Raw genomic sequence first — 24,870 nt, 5'->3', positions numbered from 1 at the left:
AACTCCACACAGGTGGGGCTGGGATTTGAACCCCGGTCCCCAGAATTGTGAGGCAGATGTCCTAACCAGTCCTCTACCGTGCCGGCTTACATGAAATATTTGAATGAAGCTTGTAGCTTGAGTGTTCACCAGCCAATCGCAGTGTAACAATGCCACAGTAAACATGTTTTTAAATTCAGCACTGTATGCTTTACTTTTTACAGTACACTTTTTAAATACAGTTCAGTTGTCTTTAACTTGTAAGCACAGTACGATACATTTGCATTTAGTTTTTAAGAGCGTTTTGTTTTTACACATTTATTAAAGTACCTTTTTATTTAACTTCAAGTACAAATTTAAATTGCATCATTTTATATGTAGTTTTTTTTCTTTTCTTATATTTAAGCACAGTAGTAATCCTTAAACTGTGAATAATGGTAAAATGCCTTCCAATAATTAATATGTGTAGTGGTACTTGGAGAGAACTAAGTGATTTGTGAGCAGTTACCTAGTGTGAAAAATTTCGAGCAACCCTATTAGGATTTGGCTACTGTGATCAAATTAGTGCCAATAACGATAATGGTTGTAACGCATAACCGCTGATTCAACATAGTAACTAAAATATGCACTAAGTGTTCTCAAAAGAGCCAAACGGTGACACACAAACATACACATTCGCAACATGTCCGACGCGAAGTCGCAAAATTCGTCCCAAAGCAGATTCCGTAGTGCTATAATATCGGCAGCTGTTTGAACCAGCGGCACGCTACCTGACATAGTCAGGTATCAGTCAGCGTTTGAACACAACAAAACGTTCTAGAAATTTTCAAGTGATGCATAGCGGTTCCGTACTACGCCTTTCTTACGTTTATAACAAATTGAAAGCTGTATTTTTGATTTGTACAATTTAAGCTAACAGTCTATATAGCGCACGAGCAGCTAGCACGGTACCTAACGTCAACGTCACCAGAAAGAAACTGAAAATAAGTTGTGTTTACACCCAAAGTCCAGTGTGAACGCGTGTTAGTGGACGAAATAACACCAGCAATAGCACAATGAACGTCGCCAAAAGTGGTTATCGTGTTTTCTCGGCAAACTCCTCCGTAGCATGCACAGAGCTGGCCAAGAAAATAACAGAGTAAGAATACTGTTGTAATTTATCAGCACACTACATCGAACGTCGTGCATGGTAAACTGTGAAATACAGCGTAGGTTTCCTTTTTATGTCAACCTGTTAAATGTCTTTGACCAGTTGTTTACAACCGTTTCAACAATCCTACATATAATGTAGAATGGTTTTACTGTAACTTCTTTCTTTGCCAATTTGTCTATGAAGCCTTCAATTACTAATACAATTACTGATCTACTAACTAACTACTACTAACCCTTTGAAAGACCACTTTGTGTGTGCAACACTAATGTTGAAGATTATTTTAAGTGCTGTTTTTGCTCCTCAGGCGACTTGGAGTTGAGCTGGGAAAGTCTGTTGTCTTTCAAGAGTCTAATAGTGGTAAGAGAACACAACAACTTGCCAAGTCGGTGTATTTGATACCATGAATCCCAAAGGAATGCAGTAACAAAAACATTCGGGATTTCCATAAAGTTTAGTTATTTGATTTTTTTTTGTAGTGTATACTCAGTTCAGCGTATTAGCTCAGTAGATCACGGTTGTATAAATTTAGAATTGCTATTTGTAAGTACAGTAGTTTGGCTATACATTAGCAGCTCAACTGTTATTTGTATATATTAATTATTATTACAGCGAGATGAATTCGTCTGTAAAGGAGGCCAATTTAAGTAATTTTGTAATTCGATAACACATTATAATATTGAAGCCCCTGACAGGTTTGTGGACGCACTGCTTTTTCAGGTCAAATATATTCCATAATGATAGATTTATGTGGTGTAAAATGTGCCTTCTTGTTTCTTATATACTTTTTTGTGTGCAGAGACAAGAGTGGATGTTAAAGAATCTGTTCGTGGACAAACAATCTTCATCATCCAGACCATACCAAGGTGAGTGGAGACAAATCTGCACACTGCAGCTGTAATTTAAAAATTCATATTCCAGCCGTTGCTGAAATTCAAGTAATTTTTGAATTACATTTTCCTCCAAGCAGAGATGTCAACACAGCAATCATGGAGCTGCTGGTCATGGCCTACGCCCTGAAGACCTCTTGTGCAAAGAACATCATTGGGGTGATTCCGTACTTCCCCTACAGTAAACAGTGCAAGATGAGAAAGAGGGGCTCCATAGTATGTAAGCTGTTAGCGTCCATGTTGGCTAAAGCAGGTAAATAACTTATTTTTCGGCTTATTCGTTTATATACCTAGAGCAAGAATGTATTTCCCATCAGCACATAAAAATCTCATAAACATGTATTTTACTGTGAAGGGCTAACACACATCATCACCATGGACTTGCATCAGAAAGAGATTCAGGGTTTCTTTTCTTTTCCGGTGGACAATTTGCGGGCCTCCCCATTCCTGATCCAGTACATTCAAGAGGAGGTGATAATTCCACCGAAGCAAACATTAGCTAAGCATTAGGTCTGTTTAAACTATAAAGATGTGAGATGTTTTTTTTTTTCTCCTATGCCTATAGATTCCAGATTACAGGAACGCCATCATTGTGGCCAAATCCCCAGCAGCAGCAAAGAGGTAAAGGCACGGGAAAATAAAACATACAACTGTTAGCTTCCTGTTAGGGATGTAACGATATCTATATCTCACGGTTTGGTTTTGTCATGATATTATTCTCATGGTATGATATTTATTGTGGTATTGCAGCAGACTCATGGTACAGGTTGGGCGGAGAGACGCACGCAGAAAAAACGAGAAGACCTTTCTTTTTTTTTGCTGGCCGTGCCCTTCTTGATAGGCTAGTAGTTTCTGTGCGTTTTCCCACAGATTTTTGTGAAAAAGACATCTTTAAATTATACAGGTATATTACTGTGCACTTCTATCACCGTCCATCCAATTTTTACTTTTGTATACCTCCAAAACCATATTGTTGCTGCAGCAATAATTATGCTATGCTCACAATAAAAAAATTGTCCATTGAGAAATTGTCTGTTCACTAATTTGACAGTATTTATTGTCATATTTTTAATGTATAGCATTTAGGGCTGCCAAGATTAGTCAACGAGTCACGTCAAACTGATATTGGATATCGGCTAAAACAGATCATCGGGACCAAACAATGTGTCCAAAAATAGTTTCCATTTGTCACTGAAACTGCCATGAAGGCAGGAGTTGATCTATTATAGTAGCATATCTAGCATAGTGCTCTCACATGGCTGGCTGCGTTGTTAATGCAAAGAGCAATACGACACACAAGTCTCTGGAGGCTGGAACATGCTATTTTTGTTACAGTAAAAGTTTAAATTTTTTGTCCAGCCGTTTATTGATGACATATTTGTACAACCCCAATTCCAATGAAGTTGGGACGCTGTGTTAAACATAAATAAAAACAGAATACAAATGATGTTCAACCTATATTTAATTGAATACACTACAAAGACAAGATATTTAATGTTCAAACTGATAAACCTTATTGTTTTTAGCAAATAAACATTAACTTAGAATTTTATGGCTGCAACACGTTCCAAAAAAGCTGGGACAGGGTCATGTTTACCACTGTGTTACATCACCTTTTCTTTTAACAACATTCAATTAACGTTTGGGAATGTTTTTAGGTGAAATTCTTTCCCATTCTTGCTTGATGCACAGCTTCAGTTGTTCAACAGTCCGGGGTCTCTGTTGTCGTATTTTACGCTTCATAAAGCGCCACATATTTTCAATGGGAGACAGGTCTGGACTGCAGCCAGGCCAGTCTTGTACCCGCACTTTTACTATGAAGCCATGCTGTTGTAACACATGCAGAATGTGGTTTGGCATTGTCTTGCTGAAATAAGCAGGGGCATCCATGAAAAAGACATTGCTTGGATGGCAGCATATGTTTTTCCAAAACCTGTATGTACCTTTCAGCATTAATGGTGTCTTCACAGATGTGTAAGTTAGCCATGCCATTGGCACTAACACAGCCTCATACCATCACAGATGCTGGCTTTTAAACTTTGCGTCCATAACAGTCCGGATGGTTCTTTTCCTCTTTGGCCCGGAGGACACGACATACACAATTTCCAAAAACAATTTGAAATGTGGACTCGTCGGACCACAGGACACTTTTCCACTTTGCATCAGTCCATCTTAGATGAGCTCGGGCCCAGAGAAGCTTGCCACGTTTCTGGGTGTTGTAAATGGCTTTTGCTCTGTGTAGTAGAGTTTCTAGTTGCACTTACGAATGTAGCGCCGAACTGTATTTACTGACATTGATTTTCTGAAGTGTTCCTGAGCCCATGTGGTAATGTCCTTTACACATTGATGTCGGTTTTTGATGCAGTGCCGCCTGAGGGATCGAAGGTCACGGGCATTCAATGTTGGTTTTCGGCCTTGCCGTAATATGCAGTGATTTCTCCAGATTCTCTGAACCTTTTGATGATGATATGGACCGTAGATGATGAAATCCCTAAATTCCTTGCAATTGTACGTTGAGGAACATTGTCCTTAAACTGTTCGATTATTATCTCACACAACTGGTTCACAAAGAGGTGAACCTCGCCCCATCTTTGCTTGTGAATGGCTGAGCAATTCAGGGAAGCTCCTTTTATACCCAATTATGGCACCCACCTGTTCCCAATTAGCCTGTTCACCTGATGGATGTTCCAAACAGGTATTTGATGAGCATTCCTCAACTTTCTTTTTTGGCCCCTGTCCCATCGTTTTTGGAACGTGTTGCAGCCATAAAATTCTAAGTTAATGATTATTTGCTAAAAACAATAAAGTTTATCAGTTTGAACATTAAATATGTTGTCTTTGTAGTGTATTCAATTAAATATAGGTTGGACATAATTAGCAAATCATTGTATTCTGTGCGGCACGGTGGCCGACTGGTTAGAGCATCAGCCTCACAGTTCTGAGGACCTGGGTTCAATCCCCGGCCCCGCCTGTGTGGAGTTTGCATGTTCTCCCCGTGCCTGCGTGGGTTTTCTCCGGGCACTCCGGTTTCCTCCCACATCCCAAAAACATGCATGAATTGGAGACTCTAAATTGCCCGTAGGCATGACTGTGAGTGTGAATGGTTGTTTGTTCCTATGTGCCCTGCGATTGGCTGGCAACCAGTTCAGGGTGTACCCCGCCTCCTGCCCGATGACAGCTGGGATAGGCTCCAGCACGCCCGCGACCCTAGTGAGGAGAAGCGGCTCAGAAAATGGATGGATGGATTGTATTCTGTTTTTATTTATGTTTAACACAACGTCCCAACTTAATTGGAATTGGGGTTGTATATATATATATATATATATATATATATCCGGGTGATTGAAAAGTAAATCGCTATTTTTAAGTACTTATAATTTATTTCTGAACTATAATTCTTACAAGAAATGAACATGAGAAGAAAGTGTATTGCATGGAGTTTTATTGAAAATTTTATATGGGCGCCAACATTAGCCACCAGTTTCTTAAGACGCCTGGGAACCGCATTAACTGATTTCACAAGGAACTCTTGTGGAATGGAAGACATAACTTCTCGTATTCGCCCTTTAAGTTCTTCCAAAGTCGTTGGTTTGGTCGAATCGTCTTGCTCCTTTGATAATGGAACATACACAAAAAAATGTAGAAAAATATTACAACATATGAATAAATTATAAGTATTTACAAATCAGGATCTTTTCAATCACCCTATATATATATATATATATATAATATAATAATATATTATATTATTATCTTTTACTATATATATATATATATATATATATATATATATAGGGTGATTGAAAAGATCCTGATATATATATGTGTGTGTGTGTGTGTGTGTGTGTGTGTGTGAGTGGGAATTGCTTGTTTATATGTGCCCTGCGATTGGCTGGTGACCAGTTCAGGGTGTCCCATGCCTCTCGACCAGAGTCAGCTGGGATAGGCTCCAGCACGCCCGTGACCCTAGTGAGGAGAAGCGGGTCAGAAAATGGATGGATGGATAGATATTTTATTACACTATATTATGTGGACAGTAAAGAGTGCTCTGTGTTCTCATTGATTCTTCTAGAGCTCAGTCCTATGCGGAACGCTTGCGTTTGGGTCTGGCTGTTATTCATGGTGAGGCTCAGTGTTCTGAGTCCGACATGGCTGACGGAAGGCATTCACCGCCGTGTGTGCGCAACACCACAGGACACACGGGATTAGAGTTGCCTTGTAAGAGAGCCGTTTTTTAAATTGATTTCTTTAGTTGTATTTTCAGATTTTCTGTCCTGACTTTGTAGGTTGGATGAACCCAGAAGCACCACATTGTTTCTTCTAGTGGAATAAGATATTTCTGACTGACATTTCTCCCAGCCTTCTGTTCATTTTCTATACGTGAATCAATAGAGAGATTTTATTTTTAGGCTGTTTTTCACTCATGCCGTCAATCATACATAAAGAAATAGGCTGTGTGTTATTGCATGCTTTGGTTCCCTAAATATTCCAATACTTATTGCAACCTTTAACTACCTCAAAAAACAAACAAAATTTAATTGTTGGCCCTCTGCTGTGTGCAGTTGTCAACTAATTATGTAAAAGAAGGAAACCTACATGATTTTAGCCAAGTTCAATAGATTCCACATTGTTTGTGCTGAACTGGGTACAATTAGATACCAAAGTTATTATAGTCCAATATTAAAACAAGAACCCAATAGATTGTAATGGGATGTGAGACAAATTGAAATTTTGTATATTTTAGCAGTCATGTCATGCAATGATTTTCACTTATCATTTTGTGGTATCAAAAATAATAGAGCTGCACAATTAAGAGAATTTTAATCGTGATCGCGATTTTGGCTGCCACGATTAATTGAGCCTGATCGTAGGGAATTTTTTACATTTAAAATGCAGACACTGCTGCATATGAAAAGTGCTTTGGTTGCACTAGTGCCTGCAACATAGTGAACCATCCACCAGGGGGCGAACGTATGGTAAATACTTTTTAACGGCTGGCACCGGCTCCATGGCCAGCTTTAAAAATAAAAGCCTAAAATGGAATTGTTGTCCAATGTAGTAATATATGAAGGTCATATTCTGAAGTTGGCTCTCTCAGCACATTGGGGGAGTGGTGGCGTGTCATGGTAAGAGACTATTAACAATTGTTGTAGCAGCTTCCTTGACTTCAACTTTTTAGCTGGCCTGACCGCAATGAAAAAATGCTGGGAGTAAATAGAGAGGGAAATCACAATTGTCGAGTTCTTTGCAGTTTGCTACCATGCACAACTGACCAGTGGTCAAGCAGAACAAAAGAGAAATACTGTAATTTCTCGTGTATAATGCGCACCCCCAAAGTTGATCTCAAAATTCTGGAAAACCCTTCAACCTATGTATAATGCATTTTTACAATGCATGGTTTTTCGTCTATCCATATGATCAAAACATGAAGTATTATCCCTTTTTGTTAGTTTTTTTCAAATAATTATTCTGAACTTAAGCACTTTATTTGAACACATAATATTTTTATTTACTTGCTCTTATTTTGAAATTCACAGCCCTTTTATTTAGTAAATGAGAAAACACAGTTGTGCTTATTTGTTTGATTACCCAGGCAGAATTTGTAAGATGTGTACAATTCTTTAAAGTAAAAATGAAGGGCAAGGCGAAACACATTTCATTTTATTTTAATGGGATTCAAATTAAACTGTCAAGCATTTCACTAAAGCATTATCATTAAACAAAACATAACCATAAATAAATTAATGATGGTTGTTGTTTAGTCATCAGTCGTATTTAAAAAAAAAAAAAAAAAAAAAAAACAATATTTCACAAATTCTGCCTGGGTATGTAAACTTATGAGCACAACTGTACATATATGCAGTCATATGTACCCCTGTCATATTGGAATGAAAGTGTAGGCTACACCTTTTTCATAACCTCTAGGTGGCATAATAGAATGGAAGTGTACAACTTTTTCATAACCTCTAAATGGCGGCATACATTTATAAAATGTTAAAGTCTTTTTCATTTTCTCCTATACCTATGTATAATGCGCACTATTGACTTTTGACAATTTTTTGGGGGTAAAGAAATGCGCATTATTCACGAGAAATTACGGTACCTGTCGTTGACAGTTCACTATATTGATGGGGATTTTCAAATGAGAAGTCGGTGCTTACAGCCTAATGTTATTGCATTTTATGCATTAACTGTACTTGCTTCCATTAAGTTGCATTTCGTGACTGCACTTTGGAATAGCGTATTTATTCAGTTAGCCCTTGGTAAAGTAGATTTTTTTTGGGGGTACATTTATTGTTTTATTTTTATCCGTCATTTATTCTTATTTAAATAGTCATTTTGAACTGAACACTATTACATATTGTTGAAAAGTAGTACAATAAAAATAAAGATTTTCCCGTAACATGAGGAATAATTGTGTTTAATAATCGTGATTACAATATTGCTCAAAATAATCGTGATTATTATTTTGGCCTTGATTGTGCAGCCCTAGTATGTAATATAAGTTAGCGGAGGTTAATTCATACTGAAAAGCTCACTGGTTGCATGGACTATGCATGGACGTCTGTGGATTTCCTTATTTGTATTCATCATTTATATTAATTTATATACGATAACAAACAGCGGAGTCTGACAAAAATAAATCAAATGGTTGTGTCATTGGCAAATGACTCCAAAAAGCTTCATCCAACAGCTCCTTTATTTCGTAGAAATATTTCTAGTGTTTTTATTCTTACCACTGACTTTAAAAATCCTCCTCTGGAGCAGTAATTGTCAAATTCCATCAAACATATGAGAAGAAAATATTGACTGAACAAACTATTGACAAATGATTATTCTGCAAGAGGATTTTCCAAGTCTTGGCATCATGTGTTTGTGAAATATTTGTGTTTAACGTGGTGTTTATTTGTTGGCAATAGCAGGCAAACAACAAGCTCCGTTCCCTGGCATAGAGCTTCCAAGTACGAGCGTAAATGTAACCTACATCTAACAATGAAATGGTTCCTCTTCAAATGGTTCCTCAGTTGTTCGTGCATGTGCCGACAAAGGGTTTGTGTCACATTCTGGGAAAATTGTTTGGATTGAAGAAGGGCAACTGGTGCACTCAAAGTTATAAGCAGTAACAGAAAAGGTCCTTGCTGAAACAATTGAAACAAGATGTTTACATACAATAAATAAAAACACACCACCGTCTGACAAGACCAGACTTTTTCTGTTGCAGGTCCATTTGTTTACCAAAATACATTTATATACATACATAAAATACATTACATATACATTTCATTAGTATTTGGTACCATTACCTTTAAACTGTATGACTTGGGTTTACGTATAATATATAAATGTTGATATCCTTCCACAAGCATCTCAAAATATTTGGCAGAAATCTTTGCCATTCCTTCTGACAGAACTGGTGTAACTAGTTTGGAGGCCGCCTTGCGCGCACAATTTTTTCAGGGCTTCCCATAAGTTTTAATAGGATTGAGATCAGAGTTTTGTGATGGCCACTCCAAAACATTGACATTATCCTTAAGCCACTTTGTAAACAGTTTGACAGTATGCTTCAGGTCATTGTCTATTTGGAAGACCCATTTGCACCCAAACTTTAACATCCTGGCTGATGTCTTGAGATGTGTCTTCATTATTTCATTAAGTTCGTCATGATACCATCTATTTTCTGAAGTGCACCAGTGCCTCCTGCAGCAAAACAACCCAACAACATGATACTGCCACCCCCTTATTTCAAAGTTGGGATTATGTTTTCAGGCTTGCAAGCTTCCCCCTTTTTCTTCCAAACGTAACAATGCTCTTTATTGCCAAACAGTTAAATTTTAGTTTCGTGAGACCACAGGACATTTCTCCAAAAACTGTTTTGCAAACTGTGATCTGGCTTTTTAGTGTTTATTTTGGAGTAAAGGCTTCTTCCTGGCAGAGTGGTCTTTCAGCCCTTGTCGGTACAGTCCTCGTTTCACTGTGGATCATGACACACTCTTATAAGCTTCAGCCAGCATCTTCGCGAGGTCTTTTGCTTTTTTTCCCTGGGGTGATATGCACATTCCGGACCAAAGCATGTTCATCTCTGGGACACAGAACCCGTTTCCTTCCTGAGTGGCATGATGGCTGGACATTCCCATAGTGTTTATACGTCTGTATAATTGTTTGAACAGATTAACGTGGCACCTCCAAGCATCTGGAAATTGCACCCAAGAATGAACCAGACTTGTGCAAGTCCACACTTCTCTTTCTCATATCTTGGCTGATTTGAGTTCTGAGGTGTGGAGTTTGCATGTTCTCCCCGTGCTTGCATGGGTTTCCTCCCACATCAGCAGGATAGGTTAATTGAAGACTCTAAATTGCCTGTAGGTGTGAATGGTTGTTTTTTTTATATGTGCCCTGCAATTGGCTGGTGACCAGTTCAGAGTGTACCCCGCCTCTCGCCTGAAGATAGCTGGGATAGGCTTCAGCACGCCTGCGACCCTTGTGAGGATAAAGCGGTACAGAAAATGGATGGATGGGTTGTCAAGAAACCTATCAGGAGCTTCCAAAGAAATTACATCATCATCTGGGTTTTCCTACATTGTTTAAAGGGATGGTGATCTTACTTTAAATAAACTTCTGACTTTGAAGAAAATAATGAAAAATTGTCTTTAAAAATTCTCTCATTATTCTGGCATTTAGCAAATAGAATTTTGATAATCCTGATTGACCTACAACAGCAAAGGTTTAGTCTGATTTCATGTCAGACAGTGAGAAAAACAGCATGTTTTTTTATGTAGTGTATGTAAACATCTGGTTTCACCTTTACTGTCCATTTGAGTTTGATAAAATTATTGCACCTCACTTCAGTTTCCAGACAGATAGTTCTACAAGATGTCCCAAACCTTCTTTGTTTTATAGTGTTCTGATTTTATTTTCCAAAAATCAAACCAGAACCATGCCAAACATCTTTTTGTATTCTTTTATTCTTTAATATCTGGACTCATCTTGCCAGTTGGCACACGTTGCATCCTTGTTAAATCTGCTCTTTCGGGAAATCTGATTAACATTTTGCTTTTCTCGACTGCATGTGATGAGACCAATGAAGCATGCTTTGCTAACTTAAAATGTCTTCTGCAGGAAGAAGAAATGTTAAGAACTACCTGCTTGATACATTTAAGCATTCAATTAATATCCTTAAACTCAGTTTTATTTACCGGCATAGTGATATACCTTTTGTTTGTTTGTTTAGAATAGTGCAGGTTTACACTGCTTTTTCAAGCAGTTAAAAGATAAGACATCTCAGGTTTCAAAGTATCTTGGCAAGTCATAAGGAATTTCACAGAAGTGTGTTTACTGCTAACATGGCTATCGTTGGTTTTAAAAGTGTTAATATGACTGACTGATGCTGTGTGCCTCATGGTATTCAGTAGTGTTGCACAAGGCATGCGCCGCCTCTGTTTTCTTCCTGATACTTTTCCTCTTACAATTGGCTTGGCTGGCTGATTGTCTCCTTCAACCCTTTAAATAATAAAAAGCATTTACATGCCCAACAATTCTCGCAATGCAGCTGAATCTGACGAAAGATAAATCTGTTTAAATTATTCACGATGCAATGCTAACATTGCTTTTACTATGTTGTGACAAGACATGCGTAACCTGGCTCAACTGAACCTGAAACACAAGTTGAACTAAATTAAATGCACATATTGGTGTGTTTTGTTTGCTACTGTAATTTGTGAAAGTTGATGATGATGATTTGCTCAAGCTGACCTAACTGAACGTGAAATCACAAGTTGAGCTAAAGCAAAGGCTTATTGGTGGGATTTGATTGGTATTTGCTTACAAAAAAACAGCTCAAATCGCCTGTGATTGGCAGGTGAGATGCATTGTGATTATTGTGTGCATGTATGCAAATATTTGCTGGAAGCAGTGATGTTGGACTGGCGTTTGACCCATACGATTGGCAAGCGTGAATGAAGAAACCCTCAGCAGTGGTTGCCATACAGTGTTGTCCAGTTTCAAATAAGCTTCTCTGGTGCCTAGTTGTTCATATGCACACTAATGTATGCATATGTCACTGACTGCCACAGGCAGTTGAGCTGCTGGCTTCCGATTGGGTATCCTGGGCAGAAAACCCTCTTGATTCTTTGCATGGCATGTGCTCTACATTTTGGCATTTTAGACAAACATAGGGGGTAGGTGGGGTAGAATGGGGGGAAGAATTCTAAGAAGTTACATCAGTAACATTCTGTTGCCAAATTAAAGTTAAGACAGCTTCGTGTTGTCAACTGCACATTTATATTGATCCATTATTAAGAAGGCATTTGGCACACTGATTTTCCTAAAAAGCGAACCATTTTCTCAACCCATTTTACCCAATCTACTGAGAAAGACTTGTGATGAAGCAAAATTCAGAATCTGTTGTGCTGCTAACACAAACTGTTTTCCTTTTCAGTGATGATGGCCAAGGAGAAACCTCCCATTACTGTTGTTGGGGATGTGGGGGGAAGAATTGCCATCATTGTGGTAAGAGGTTGCGATAGTGCATTGTTGATTGTATCCCACCAATGGATACATTTGACTGTCCGCTGCTTAATATTTTCTGGATCACATTCTATTTTTGTGCTTACAACTAACTGTACAAAGTACTGTAGTTGAGATTTTGCATGCATAAATGTGCAATCAATGGCCCACAATTATGGAAGTATCTTGTCATACAGTATACCAAAATATTAAAAAAAATATTTTGGGGTGTACATGTTAACATTGAGCACTTTACACGGTATCAAATTATTTAAGGGTGCCGTCCAGCATACTACTGTATTTGGTCAACCAAGGTTGTGTATTTGTATGTACTTGCACTTGCTTATTTCTTGTGAATTACAAATACTGTAGTCTTCTCATCTACATTCACAATGTTTGTATTTATTCCCCCCCTCCCCCCAACACCCATGTCTTCTCAAAAGAATTTAATAGGAAACCGTTCCTTTCAAACTGGACTGAGTTAAAGAATTGCACATCAAAAAATGTTGAGTCTTCAGTTCAGTTTATTTTTGAAAGGGGACAATGCAATTTCATAAAACACATGAAGTACACATGGTTAAAAAAGCCAGAATTAGCCAGAAGGCTAGTTTTCATCTGTAGTCCCCTGGCCATGATGTAAAAAAGCAGTAAAATACATCTACAAGACAATATAATACAGGATACATAATCAAACTATACTATTAAGAGAGAATAAAACCATAATTTTTTTGATCATGACAAAAAGACAACATAACATACTTGTCTTTTAGTGTTGGCAGCTATAGGTGTTAACTAGCCACATTTTCAGTTTTTTTGTGAAGGCCTTGTATGTTGTAAGCAGTTTAACCTCCTTAGGTACTGAGTTCCACTCACCAGCGCTCCTCACTGACCAGGCTGACTTACTGAAAGTGCTCCTGCGCAGAGGAATGAGGAATGAGGAATGAGGCTCTGACAGAGCCTCGAGTGACACGCTCAGAGCTGTTTCTTTGGCTGATGAACTCAGCCAGAGGAGCTGGGGCCAAATCATGCAGTACTTTATAAATCAAATTTAAATCTGCAAATATGTGAAGACGGTCCCAGTTTAAAAGACTGTATTTTTTTTAAATTGCACAGTGATGATAGTGCCTTGGTTTTTTATCCATCACTTTAATTACTTGTTTGTACAAAACTTCCAATGGTTTTTTTGCATTCTGACCAGCCTGGGACCAACTGGTTATGCAATAGTTAAAGTGACTAAGAATCATCGAATGCAGGTACATTTTTGCAGCTTCAGTTGACATTTCATTCCGAATTGCACGAACATTTGCGAGGTTTAATTTGATATTTTTACACAATTTGTCAATATGGGCTTTAAAGGAAAGCTGTGAATCTATTATTAACCCAAGATATTTGTATTGGCTGACAATTTGCATTTTTTCTCCATTAACAAGTATGTCGGGGTCAGGTGATACTCTATTTGTTTTAGTGAAATACATGCCTACAGTTTTAGAAACGTTTAGCTGTAGACAGCACTCCTGCAACCAAGTTGTGACACAGGACATTGTATTAGTGAGTTTAGCAGCAACAGTATCTTTGGAGCGACCATGAACAAAGAAAACTGTGTCGTCTGCATACATTACGCACTCTGCTTCAGAGCAAACAGTGGGCAAATCGTTGATATAAAGACTAAATAAAAGGGGGCCCAATATTGATCCCTGAGGGACTCCAGAGGTTAGCCTAAGAGACTCTGATCTGCAGTTGTTACCTGATACAGATTGTGTTCGGTCATGCAGATATGATTCAATCCAGCTCACAGCTTTGCGAGAGAAGTTAAATTTTGAGAGCTTGGTAAGAAGAACAGAGTGATTTACTGTATCAAAAGCTTTCCTGAGGTCCACGAACACCGCCCCTACAACTCCACCCTTGTCGAGAGAAGATTTTATTTTCTCAATGAAGAGGCATGTAGCCATTTCAGTGGAATGCTTGGATCTGAAACCAAACTGCATGGCGTGGAGAGAGGGGGAGCTGCTGATTAAATAATGGGAAATCTGCTCTGACACCCATTTTTCTGCAACTTTGGAAATGGCCGGAAGAATGCTTATAGGTCGGTAGTTATTCAGAGAAGTTGAGTCACCGGATTTAAAGACAGGGGTAACAATAGCAGATTTCCAGGCCTTTGGAAAGTGACCAGATGAAATTGAAAGATTAATGATTGAGGCAATAGGAGGAGCAAGAGTTGAACCTAGATCTTTGAGCATGCTCGTGTCCATTCCAAAAACATCCTTTGCCTTAGATGGTTTGAGTGAATGAATTAAATCGATAACTTTGGTCTCAGTAATATTTGTAATAGTAAAGAACTGCGTTGTAGACAATGCAGGGTATTCCTTCATTTGTTTTACTGCAAACTTAGAAGAGATTTCTGACACAGATTCAATGAAGTAGTTGTTAAAAGCATCAGCCATCACTTGAGGTTCCGTCAGGATGTTTCCATTTAATTGAATTTGCATTAGTTTTGTTTTGTTATTTTGTGTATCACCCAATAGTTTTTTAATATAATTCCAGGTTATTTTTGAATTTCCCTTCGCACTATTCAGAGCAGTAATGAAAAAGTCAGCTTTAGATTTTCTTATTTCTTTCACTACCCTATTTCTCAGTGAGATAAAGTGCTGTCTATTGTATCCTGATTTGACCGACAACTTCAAGGAATGATCGCGTTCTTTCATCAGTTTCAGAATACATGTGTTTAACCAAGGCAGGCCATTCTTTCTAGCTTTTAGTTTAATTATCCGTGTAAATTGTATAATAATTTATTGTATTTTGTTGGCAAATTTAGAACAATCCTCATCTAAATTTTTACCAGCGAGTAATACATCCCAGTTTACTTCTTGGATGGAATCTTGGAAATTTTGTTGTTCATGTTTTGGTATCCTATTGGATTCAGTGGTGGCCAAGGGTTTGAAGCGCTTTTTATTTAATTTTCTTGAAACCATTATAAGATTGTGATCAGACAATCCTGTGAGCATATTGTATGGCTTCAAGATCCTTTCTGGCCTATTAGTAAAGGCTAGATCAATCTGAGTTCCTATAACCTGAGTCATATCCATATCATCCATAACCCTTTTCAATTTTTTCCTAACTTTGTTAACTTCCCAATTAACATTTAGGTCACCCATTATTATCACCTCTTTTGCAAGATTGAGTTGTTTCAGTAACATTTCCAGCTTTTCATAGAAAGCGGCATTTGATGAGGGAGGCCTATAAATAACTACAAGAATAAAAGACATTCGCTGTGACAAAGAAACAGCTAGTCCAAGAAATTCTAATCCATTCTCATCTGTAACATGTATTTCATTACAATTAAAAGTGTCCTTGGCATAAATCATAACACCTCCTCCCTTAGAACCCTGTCTGTCGTTTCTAAACATTTTATAACCAGGTACAGATAGTATTGCTGAGGGCGAAGATTCATGGAGCCATGTCTCAGATAGGCAGAGGAAGTCAATATTTGAGTCAGTGAGAAGGTGATTGACCTGATCACTCTTCGTTAAAATGCTTCGTATATTTAAGTGTGCACAAAGAATGCCTTTTGGTTTACGTGTTGAGTCCCATATTAATTTAGAGTTATTAACGGTTTGGAACGCCCTCCATTTCCGGTGCTTTAGTATTGCGGGGTTTGGCAGCCCCCTGTTTCTTTTATTGGCAATGTTTGCATATAGCTTTACGCTGCCAGCTTCCGCATCAGCCGTCGGTGGTGGTGGTGGTAGAGGCCCAGCCGTCGGTGGTGGTGGTGGTGGAGGCCCAGCCGTCGGTGGTGGTGGTGGAGGCCCAGCCGTCGGTGGTGGTGGAGGCCCAGCCGTCGGTGGTGGTGGTGGTGGTGGAGGCCCAGCCGTCGGTGGTGGTGGAGGAGGCCCAGCCGTCGGTGGTGGTGGTGGAGGCTCAGCCGTCGGTGGTGGTGGTGGAGGCCCAGCCGTCGTTGGTGGTGGTGGAGGCCCAGCCATCGTTGGTGGTGGTGGAGGCCCAGCCGTCAGTGGTGGTGGAGGAGACCCAGCCGTCGGTGGTGGTGGAGGCCCAGCCGTCAGAGGTGGAGGCCCATTGGCACACATGATAACACTTGCCTTTGCGCGGCTGGGCTTAGTCTTCGATGGAGCCGGCAGATTCAGTCACTTCGTCCTTCGTGCGCCGCCGACGAGGAGCTCCCTCCGCCGCGTTGTGACCAACTAGCTGGCGGCACGTTAGCTCGGCGGCTAGGGGTTGTGCTCTTCGAAGAGGAAACCGACACTTCGAGTTCATCCAGACAGAAGTGCTCAAACTCAAACCGCCTACGTCACTTCCGCCTACGAAGTTCAGATACTAGGCTTCTCTCTTGCTTTAAGACACTGCAAAAATGGTACACACGACAATGAAAATGCTATATTTTTCCCCAAAACAATTGGTGTAACATTAATTTGAGTAGCTTTATAGTCAACCCTGTATGTACTAGATATACACTCTAATATGATATAAAGATATAAAGTCAAACATGTTTCTCTGTGAAATTAACCACAGTGTGGTTTGGGACCCTTGACGACTTCCCTCTCGTGAAAGCGTTTGAGTATCCTTTTCACACGATTTACAGAAAAACATTCTGTTCTCCTCTTTGTGTGGAATTTGCCAGACTTGATTTGATGATTTTGTGTCCCAATTACATGATTGTTTCTCCATGTCTTCCTGTTTAGTTATTTTCGAAAAGGGAGAGGGGGAATTCAAAGTTGTTTGCCGTTGTTTTGAATGGCTTGGTGGCCGGGAGGTTTGTTTTAGTGCCAAAACCGACTCAATATTTCCGTTTTCTTCCATTCTAGGTTAGCAGCAAAGGTGCTAAATTGCTAACCCTCGCTAACATTCCGCCAACGGTATATATAAACAATGCGTCATTGCATTGACAAGCAATGTTGTAATTATACTGTAACCAATCATATGCGTCAGTGGGATTATTTGATTTGCGTCTGGACTTTTCTGCTTCGAACTCAGGGCTTTTGATGTGGGTTCCCATGGGCGATTTTGATCAGCTAAATCAACCTTTCATCAGCATGCCAAATGTGAGAAATATTCACAACCCATTTCAACTCGACATTGCCGATGTGGCGAATGCGGAGCGTGCACGCTGGTGTTGTGTGAATGAGGTCGATACAGTATGTCCAAATGTGAACTCAATAGTACTGTATTTTTGAGTAAATTCATTACGAATTTTGTTTCTAAAAGGGAATGTAACGCTAGCCCTTTTCCTCATTTCTTACATTAAGTATTTCAGTCTTCTAAAGATAATTTTATGTATTGAAAAGTTGGTTCTTTTCAAACTGGACTGATTGATTGCAAGAATTGTGCTCTCCAAAAAATACTGAAAATGTATTGTGCTAAATGTGCTAAATGTGGCCTAGAAACACAATACCAAACAGTTATATGCAGTCATCACAAACACGACACAGATTACCTATCATATAAAATCCTACTAGGCATTAGAACAGAACTTTTCCTTGAGCTTTGGGGATGGGGGCTTGCAGCCTCAAGATCCACTTATTCTCGACTGCTGTGTTTCCTTTCAGGACGACATCATAGACGATGTAGGAGATTTTGTAGCAGCCGCTGAGATCCTGAAAGAGAGAGGCGCTTATAAAATTTACATCATGGCCACACACGGATTACTCTCGGCTGATGCTCCACGTCTTATAGACGAGTCAGCCATTGACGAGGTGAGGACAACTGAATGTTTATTAATGTGTGTCCGTAGTTGTGTTGAAGCATTGCTAATCAACACAATGTAAAGGTATATTTAAATACATTAGAATATCATGAAAAAGTTCAATATTCAATACAGAGTACCTTGTTCTTCGTTTCATCAACATTTTTCAACTTGGCAGATATGCTACATGAAGTGGCTGTACAAGTAATACATCTGCCAAAGACACTAAATCTGACAAACATGACATCACCCGCAAGGCCACCATGACTCTAGGGGTGTGTTCAGAAATATACATTGGTGCTGCTCGTCCACACTTGAACCGTTCGAAGATCCAAAACGATGTTGGAATCTGTAGAAAACGCGCACTGTCAGAGTAGAGTTAGGATGACAGATTGAATTTCCGAACGCACCCGCGGTGAGCAGTAAAAATTTACCATATCGTTTATACATTTAATGACATTAGACATTACATATATTGGAATGAAACTACACCTTTTTCACAACCCCATGGTACCAGTATACGTTTATACAATGTGAAAAAAAAATCTGTTTTCCTTATACCAATGTATAATATACTCTATCGACATTTGTTTATTTTTTGGGGAAAAAATGTGCTTTATACACAAGAAATTACAGTACCGCATCAATGCATCGTGGAATGGAGGCGATCGGCCTGTGCTACTGTTAGCGTTTAATGGAAGCCAAGGTTGCTTTGATAGCAGCCTTAACGTCATAAGGAATATGACATTTGTAGCCCATGCCTCGGATTTGTTTGTGCGAAGTGACTCTTGATGCTACAGTCCACTCCTTTGAAGCTCCCCCAAATTCTTGAATGAATTGTGCTTGACAAATCCTCCCGAGGCTTCGGTTATCCCTTTTGCTGTTGCACATTTTTCTTCCATACTTCCATACTCAACTTTCTCTGAATATGCTAGGACACAGCACTCTGTGAACAGAGCAGTGACCTTTAGCAGTGACCTTTTGTCGCTCACCCTCCTTGTGCAGGTTGTCAATGACGATGTCTACTGGACATCTTTCAAGTCAGCAGTCTTCCCCATGATTGTGTAGCCTACTGACCCAGACTGAGAGAACATTTAAAGGCTCAGGAAACCTTTGCATGTGTTTTGAGTTAATTAGCTGGTTAAGGTGTGACACCATGACTTTCCAATATTGAACTTTTTCAGAATATTCTAATTTTAGGAGACACTGAATTTTGGGATTTCATTATCTGTAAAGCCTTATAATCATCCACGTGAAAGATATATTTTACACCATGTGTATGGAATCGATATAAGAAATTGGTAAATGTACCAGTATCTTGCCTTATCAGTTGGCGTCCTATATAGTAAACAACAGCGACAACAATAGCAACGCAAATCGATGTACATGACAGATTAGAAGCACCAGTAGAAGTTAATTCCCATCTGTCAACAGAGCTGACTTGGAAACTTATTACAACTTGCAAATTAGTTAGATTTGTTAACAGTGCATTGGTAATAAGGATTTGTCCTGTATTTGAGGTGGTGGTGACCAACACAGTCCCCCATGAAGTGCAGAAGCTCCAGTGTCCAAAAATCAAGACCGTGGACGTCAGTATGATCCTGGCGGAGGCCATCCGCCGTATCCACAATGGAGAGTCCATGGCTTACTTGTTCCGTAATATTGCCGTGGATGATTAATCTAAACCAGAGAGGTGGGTCTGGTGTGGTTTTTGAGGCTTTCCTCCTCCTTCGAGTACACTACTGTGATAGTATTTAAAAATTCCATTGCAACAAATATCTAAATAATTGTTCACCTGTACACAAATACTTTGGCATCCAGAAAATCTCCATCCAGACCAATAGTGTTTTTAAAAAAAAAAAGAAAAAAGCTTAGTGATTGATTTATTTTTTTTAATCGTGCCTGAATTAAGAATTAATTAATTAATTAAGTATAATTTTGTTCTGCGGTGTGTTTTGAAGTTTCAGCTCTTTCTGGAAGATGATTTATTTTTGCTTTAATGAAACGCTTCTGTGCTTAATATCCGATTGCCTATAGAAGTAGTAAGACACATGGTTATGCGTCTCCAACCCTCTTGCTGGCCTTTGTGCCACTGTGATTAGCTTGCATTTGATATGAGGCATGTGGTTTGCAGTCACCCAACCTCCTGCTCATTGCAACCACATTTTGAGCTTTTTTTGCACCATTTATTAGACATTTAATGTAACGTGGGTTATGCAGAGTAACTAGGAGGAACTCTTTGGTTTACGCTCCAAAATAATTCAACTATTGCAGAGAAATTATATGATTGTGTTAACTTTTATATAGTTTACCATCTTATAGCTGTTAGACTAACACAACTTCAATACATGTACTCAATAGCAACTGTGACATTATTGTTCACATTGCTATTACTACACTATTATTTTGGTTTACAGCAGCACGGTTTGGACAGTGTTCAGTTTCACTGTTGTTCTGTGGTGCTGGCACATGAAGTCAGCTTGTTGGTTGGGTTAACATTTATCTTCGCTTTACTTTCCAAAGAGTATTTTCAGAAGTTTGTATGTGATGTTTGTGCTCATTTTATGCTTTTTATTTATTTTTTATTTTTTTACAGTATTTTAAATGTTGGTCCTTTACCCTAATATGAAGTTAAAACACTTTTGGCGCCATAATCTTGTCAAATCTTATTTTGATGAAATCCCCAAAAGCAATGATGATGTATTAAATCCAATCTCAACCATGCAAGCAATGTGGAGTTACTATTAATTTCCTGCAAGTGCCCTGTCTGTGTCTATTCTTAAACCAAAAAATATATGTACTATTAAGTCCTCATCTACCTCCATCATTAAGTAGGAATTCTGGTCCACTTTAGACTGAATTAGCATTGCAATTGTTAGCATGCTAAGAGGCTAAAATTAAACTTGTACATTACAATTAGCATTTACCTGGCCTCAGACTGAGACCTGCATGATATTTAGACATCACAAAATGAAAACAGACAACCACTGAATGCATAGAAGATATCTTTGCTAATGAGAAAAAAACTGGTTAGAGTGGCAAAAATATGCAAATTTGTAATTACAGTCTTAGTGTACAGTTAAGTTGACATGGGTCCTATTAACCTATGTATGTTTTGAAGATGTGCACCTTTTGAGCATTTGAAGTTATGCTTAGTCTGTATATTAATATATATCTCTGCTCATTGAGCCCTTTGCTCAGGGACATATACTTTATCATGTTTTTTGCCCATGTTCCTGATGGTGGTTTGATGGGGTGCTTGCTTTTTTGCCATTTTTTGTCATTAGTTTTCAATGCATTATTTCTCATCAGCTAAACTGTAAATGCATGTGCTGATTCGCAAGCGGGAAGTTGCTGTAATTTAATGATGTCTTCCCTGTTTTCTTTGTCTTGCTTCCAACCTGAATGTTTGATGTTGTCTGTTAAATAAATGTTTTTTTTTTGCCATACTGGTGCCTCATTTATTTAAAACTAATGTTAATCTGCCTTTATAATGCTTAGTTAATGTAGTTTTTCCATTTGATAGCTTTATTCATTCTAATTTACAGTACACCAGGCAAGATAAATTTTGCTTAAAATGGGCATATTTATGAGAATATTTAGTGTTGTTTTATATACAGTGCTGTGAAAAATTGTTTCCCCATTTAAATGTTATAGATCATCAAACAAATGTAAAATCAGACAAAGATAACCCAAGTAAACAAAATGTTTTTAAATGGTGATTTAATTTATTAAAGACAAAAAAAAAACTATTCAAAGCTATCTGGCCCTGTGTGAAAAAGTAATGGTCCCCTAAACCTAATAACTGATTGAGCCACTCAGCATTAACAGAAATCAAGTGTTTTCTGTAACTGGCAATGAGTGTTTTACATCTCTGTGCAACAATGGAGGTTTTTGAGCATAAACGGCCTTTTTTTAGGTCATGCCACAGCATTTCAAGTCCGATTCAAGTCCGTACTTTGACCAGGCCACTCCAAAACCTTCCTTTTGTTTTTTTTTAAGTGTCATTCAGAAATAGGCTTGCTGATGTGTTTTGGATTCTCCTACTGCAGAACCCAAGTGCGCTTTAGCTTGAGGTCAGGAACAGATGGCCAAACATTCTCATTTAGGATTTTCTGGTAAAGAGTAGAGTTCATGGTTCCATCAATCACAGCAAATCCTCCAGCTCTTGGAAAAAAAAGCAGCCCCAGACACTACCAGTCACAACAGTCATGTTTGACTGTTGGTATGATGTTCTTTTTTAAAAATGCTGGTTTACATTTACGGCAGATCTAACGAGACACATGACTTTCAAAAATTTACATTTTTGTCTCATCAGTCCATAGAAAATTCTTCCAAAAAGTCTAGGGAATCATTTAGATGTTTTTTTGATTGTTTGTTTTGTTTTGTTTGTTTGTTTTTTTAAAAATGTTTTTTTTTTTTTTTTTTCAATGGGCCTTTATATTCTTTTTGGTCAGCATTGTTTTGCATTGGTGCACTCTGCTATGGATGCAATTTTTGCCCAGTCTCTTCCTTATTGTTGAGTCATGAAAACTGACCTTAACTGAAGCAAGGGAGGCCTGCAGTTCTTTAGATGCAGTCCTGGGTTCCGTAGTCAAGTGAAGTTTATTTGTGTAACCCCTAATCAGAAGAGTCTCAAAGAGCTTCACAGGCGACATCCCCCAATCTAAACTCCCCAATTGAGCAAGGAAAAACTCAAAACCTCATTTGGGGAAAAAAGAAAGCTTGAGAAGGGACTGCATATGGGGGTGACCTCCTTTCCAAGACGACCAAGCTGCAATGGATGTCGAGGGGTAACATCAAATAGTCTGGTGCTGTACAATGTTCATTATGATGGCAAGATGCTGTACAATGTTCACTAAGAAGACATAAGAGTCAATTTAAAGAGAAAAGGCACAGCAGATAGACGACTTCAGGAAACTGGTTCTGCCTCAGGACCTGGCCCGGTCGGTCGGAGCTGAATCCTCTGTGGCAACGAGTCCGAGGGAAGTGGTCCACCTCAGATCTTGTCCCAGTTGGTCAGTACAGACCCAAAGAGCAACAGCCTTAGATTCGGTCAACGTCACCTAGCCCTCTCTCCGAGCAGGAGTGAGCTCCTGGATAAGTTGTCACTGTGCTTTTTGGTAGTTTTCGTAGGCCGGCCTCTCCTGGTAATGTTCACTATTCCATGTTTTCTTCAGTTTAGTGTAATGGCTCTCACTATGGTTCGCTGGAATCGTAAAACTTTAGAACAGACTTTATTTACTTAGAAAAGCCCTTTTCAGACTGATAGATGTCAATTACTTTATTTATCATCTGTTCTTGAATTTCTTTGGATTTTTCTGCAGCTTTTTGAGATCTTTTGGCCAACTTCATTTTGTCAAACAGGTTCTAGTGATTTCTTGATTCAACTGGTCTGGACGTAATCAGGCTTGGATGCAGTCAATGAGAATTAACCCAAAAATGTGATTAGCCACAGGTAATTAATGATTTAACAAGGGGGTCCTCTACTTTTTCACACAGGGCCAGGTAGCTTTGAATATATTTGTTTCCCTTAATAAATAAAATAACCATTTAAAAACAGCATTTTATGTTTACTTGGGTTATTTTTATCTGATATTTACATTTGTTCGATGACCTTAAAGTGCTGAAACTATGCAGAATTTTAGAAGGGGGCCAATACTTTTTCATGGCACTGAATATAATAATTTCCGCACACAAATAAAATATGGGTGAGTGGTTGACCCTTTTGTTAATACCAATAATTTCAATACATTCTAATAGAGTACTTAAAAAATTATCGGAGGCTCATCTCTTCCGATATTTTTAAATTTTGAGACTTTTGTGAAAAAAGAAAATTTGCATTTTGCAACAGCAAAAATTTACATCCCTTCATCCATTTTCTAAATTGCTTGTCATGGGTGTGTTGGTTCTTATCCCGGCTGCCTTTAGGCCAGAGGCATGGTACACCATCAATGTGTCGCCAGCCAGTCGCAGGGCACATGGACAAACAATCCACAAGTGTTCAATCGAGGCAAGCGGTCTTGTTTGTTTAAGATCACCTTTGTCACCTTTAATCTAAAAGGCTTCGTCAGTTCAGGAAAAGACTAGTTGCCTTGATTCAACTTTAGCGGGTTACCACGACTCGGATGACTGAGGATCTACAGAAACAAAGACAAACAACTGTTCACCCGCACATTATCACCTATGGGCAATTTAAAGTCTTCAATTAACTTAACATGAATGTTTTTGGAATTTGGGAGGGAGAAACTGCAAACTCCACACAGGAAGGCCTGAGCTAAGATTCAAACTCAGAACCTCTTCATTGTAAAGCAACCATGCTAACCACTTTATTTTCATTACTGATTTTTGTTATTTTGTCTTTTTGGGTTGTGGTCACACCAGAGCCGAAATCCCACTCACCCAACCACAGGAAATGTGCTGTTCTTGGTATTCCAAACTGCCAAATTGAAGATTCCATCGACTACAATTAAAAGGTCTTGATAATATTAACGTTAATTGGGACAATTGAAGCTTCAGAATTAGACATTTTAACACAGAAAGGAGTGCCGCAAACGACACAGACTTCCCTTTTGCACCAGTCCGACGACGACGTGACAACGACATGACAATGATGTCTGAATGTGGCAAACTATTATAGCAGGACTCTTTAA

At 38.7% G+C, this 24,870-nt stretch overlaps 1 protein-coding gene across 6 annotated transcripts; it reads left to right on the top strand.

The window, feature by feature from the left end:
* Nucleotides 1-696: 696 nt before the first annotated feature.
* On the top strand, nt 697-21,666 carry LOC133465872 (phosphoribosyl pyrophosphate synthase-associated protein 1). Of its 6 annotated transcripts, none has more exons than XM_061749023.1 (11): nt 697-1,117; nt 1,437-1,489; nt 1,929-1,995; nt 2,100-2,272; nt 2,375-2,490; nt 2,585-2,640; nt 6,092-6,237; nt 8,943-8,981; nt 12,455-12,525; nt 18,081-18,227; nt 19,738-21,666. In XM_061749023.1, exons 1-11 carry the CDS (start codon nt 1,035-1,037, stop codon nt 19,894-19,896), a joined length of 1,110 nt encoding a protein of 369 aa, XP_061605007.1. In that variant the 5' UTR covers nt 697-1,034; the 3' UTR covers nt 19,897-21,666. The 6 variants fall into 6 exon arrangements, with proteins under 6 accessions (XP_061605007.1, XP_061605005.1, XP_061605006.1 ...); XM_061749021.1 differs by having other exon boundaries at nt 8,940-8,981; XM_061749022.1 differs by having other exon boundaries at nt 2,097-2,272.
* The last annotated feature ends 3,204 nt before the right edge of the window (nt 21,667-24,870 follow it).

The sequence above is a fragment of the Phyllopteryx taeniolatus genome, chromosome 16, assembly GCF_024500385.1.
Source record: "Phyllopteryx taeniolatus isolate TA_2022b chromosome 16, UOR_Ptae_1.2, whole genome shotgun sequence".
Taxonomy (NCBI): Eukaryota; Metazoa; Chordata; class Actinopteri; order Syngnathiformes; family Syngnathidae; genus Phyllopteryx; species Phyllopteryx taeniolatus.
This window is presented reverse-complemented; position numbering and strand designations above follow the sequence as displayed.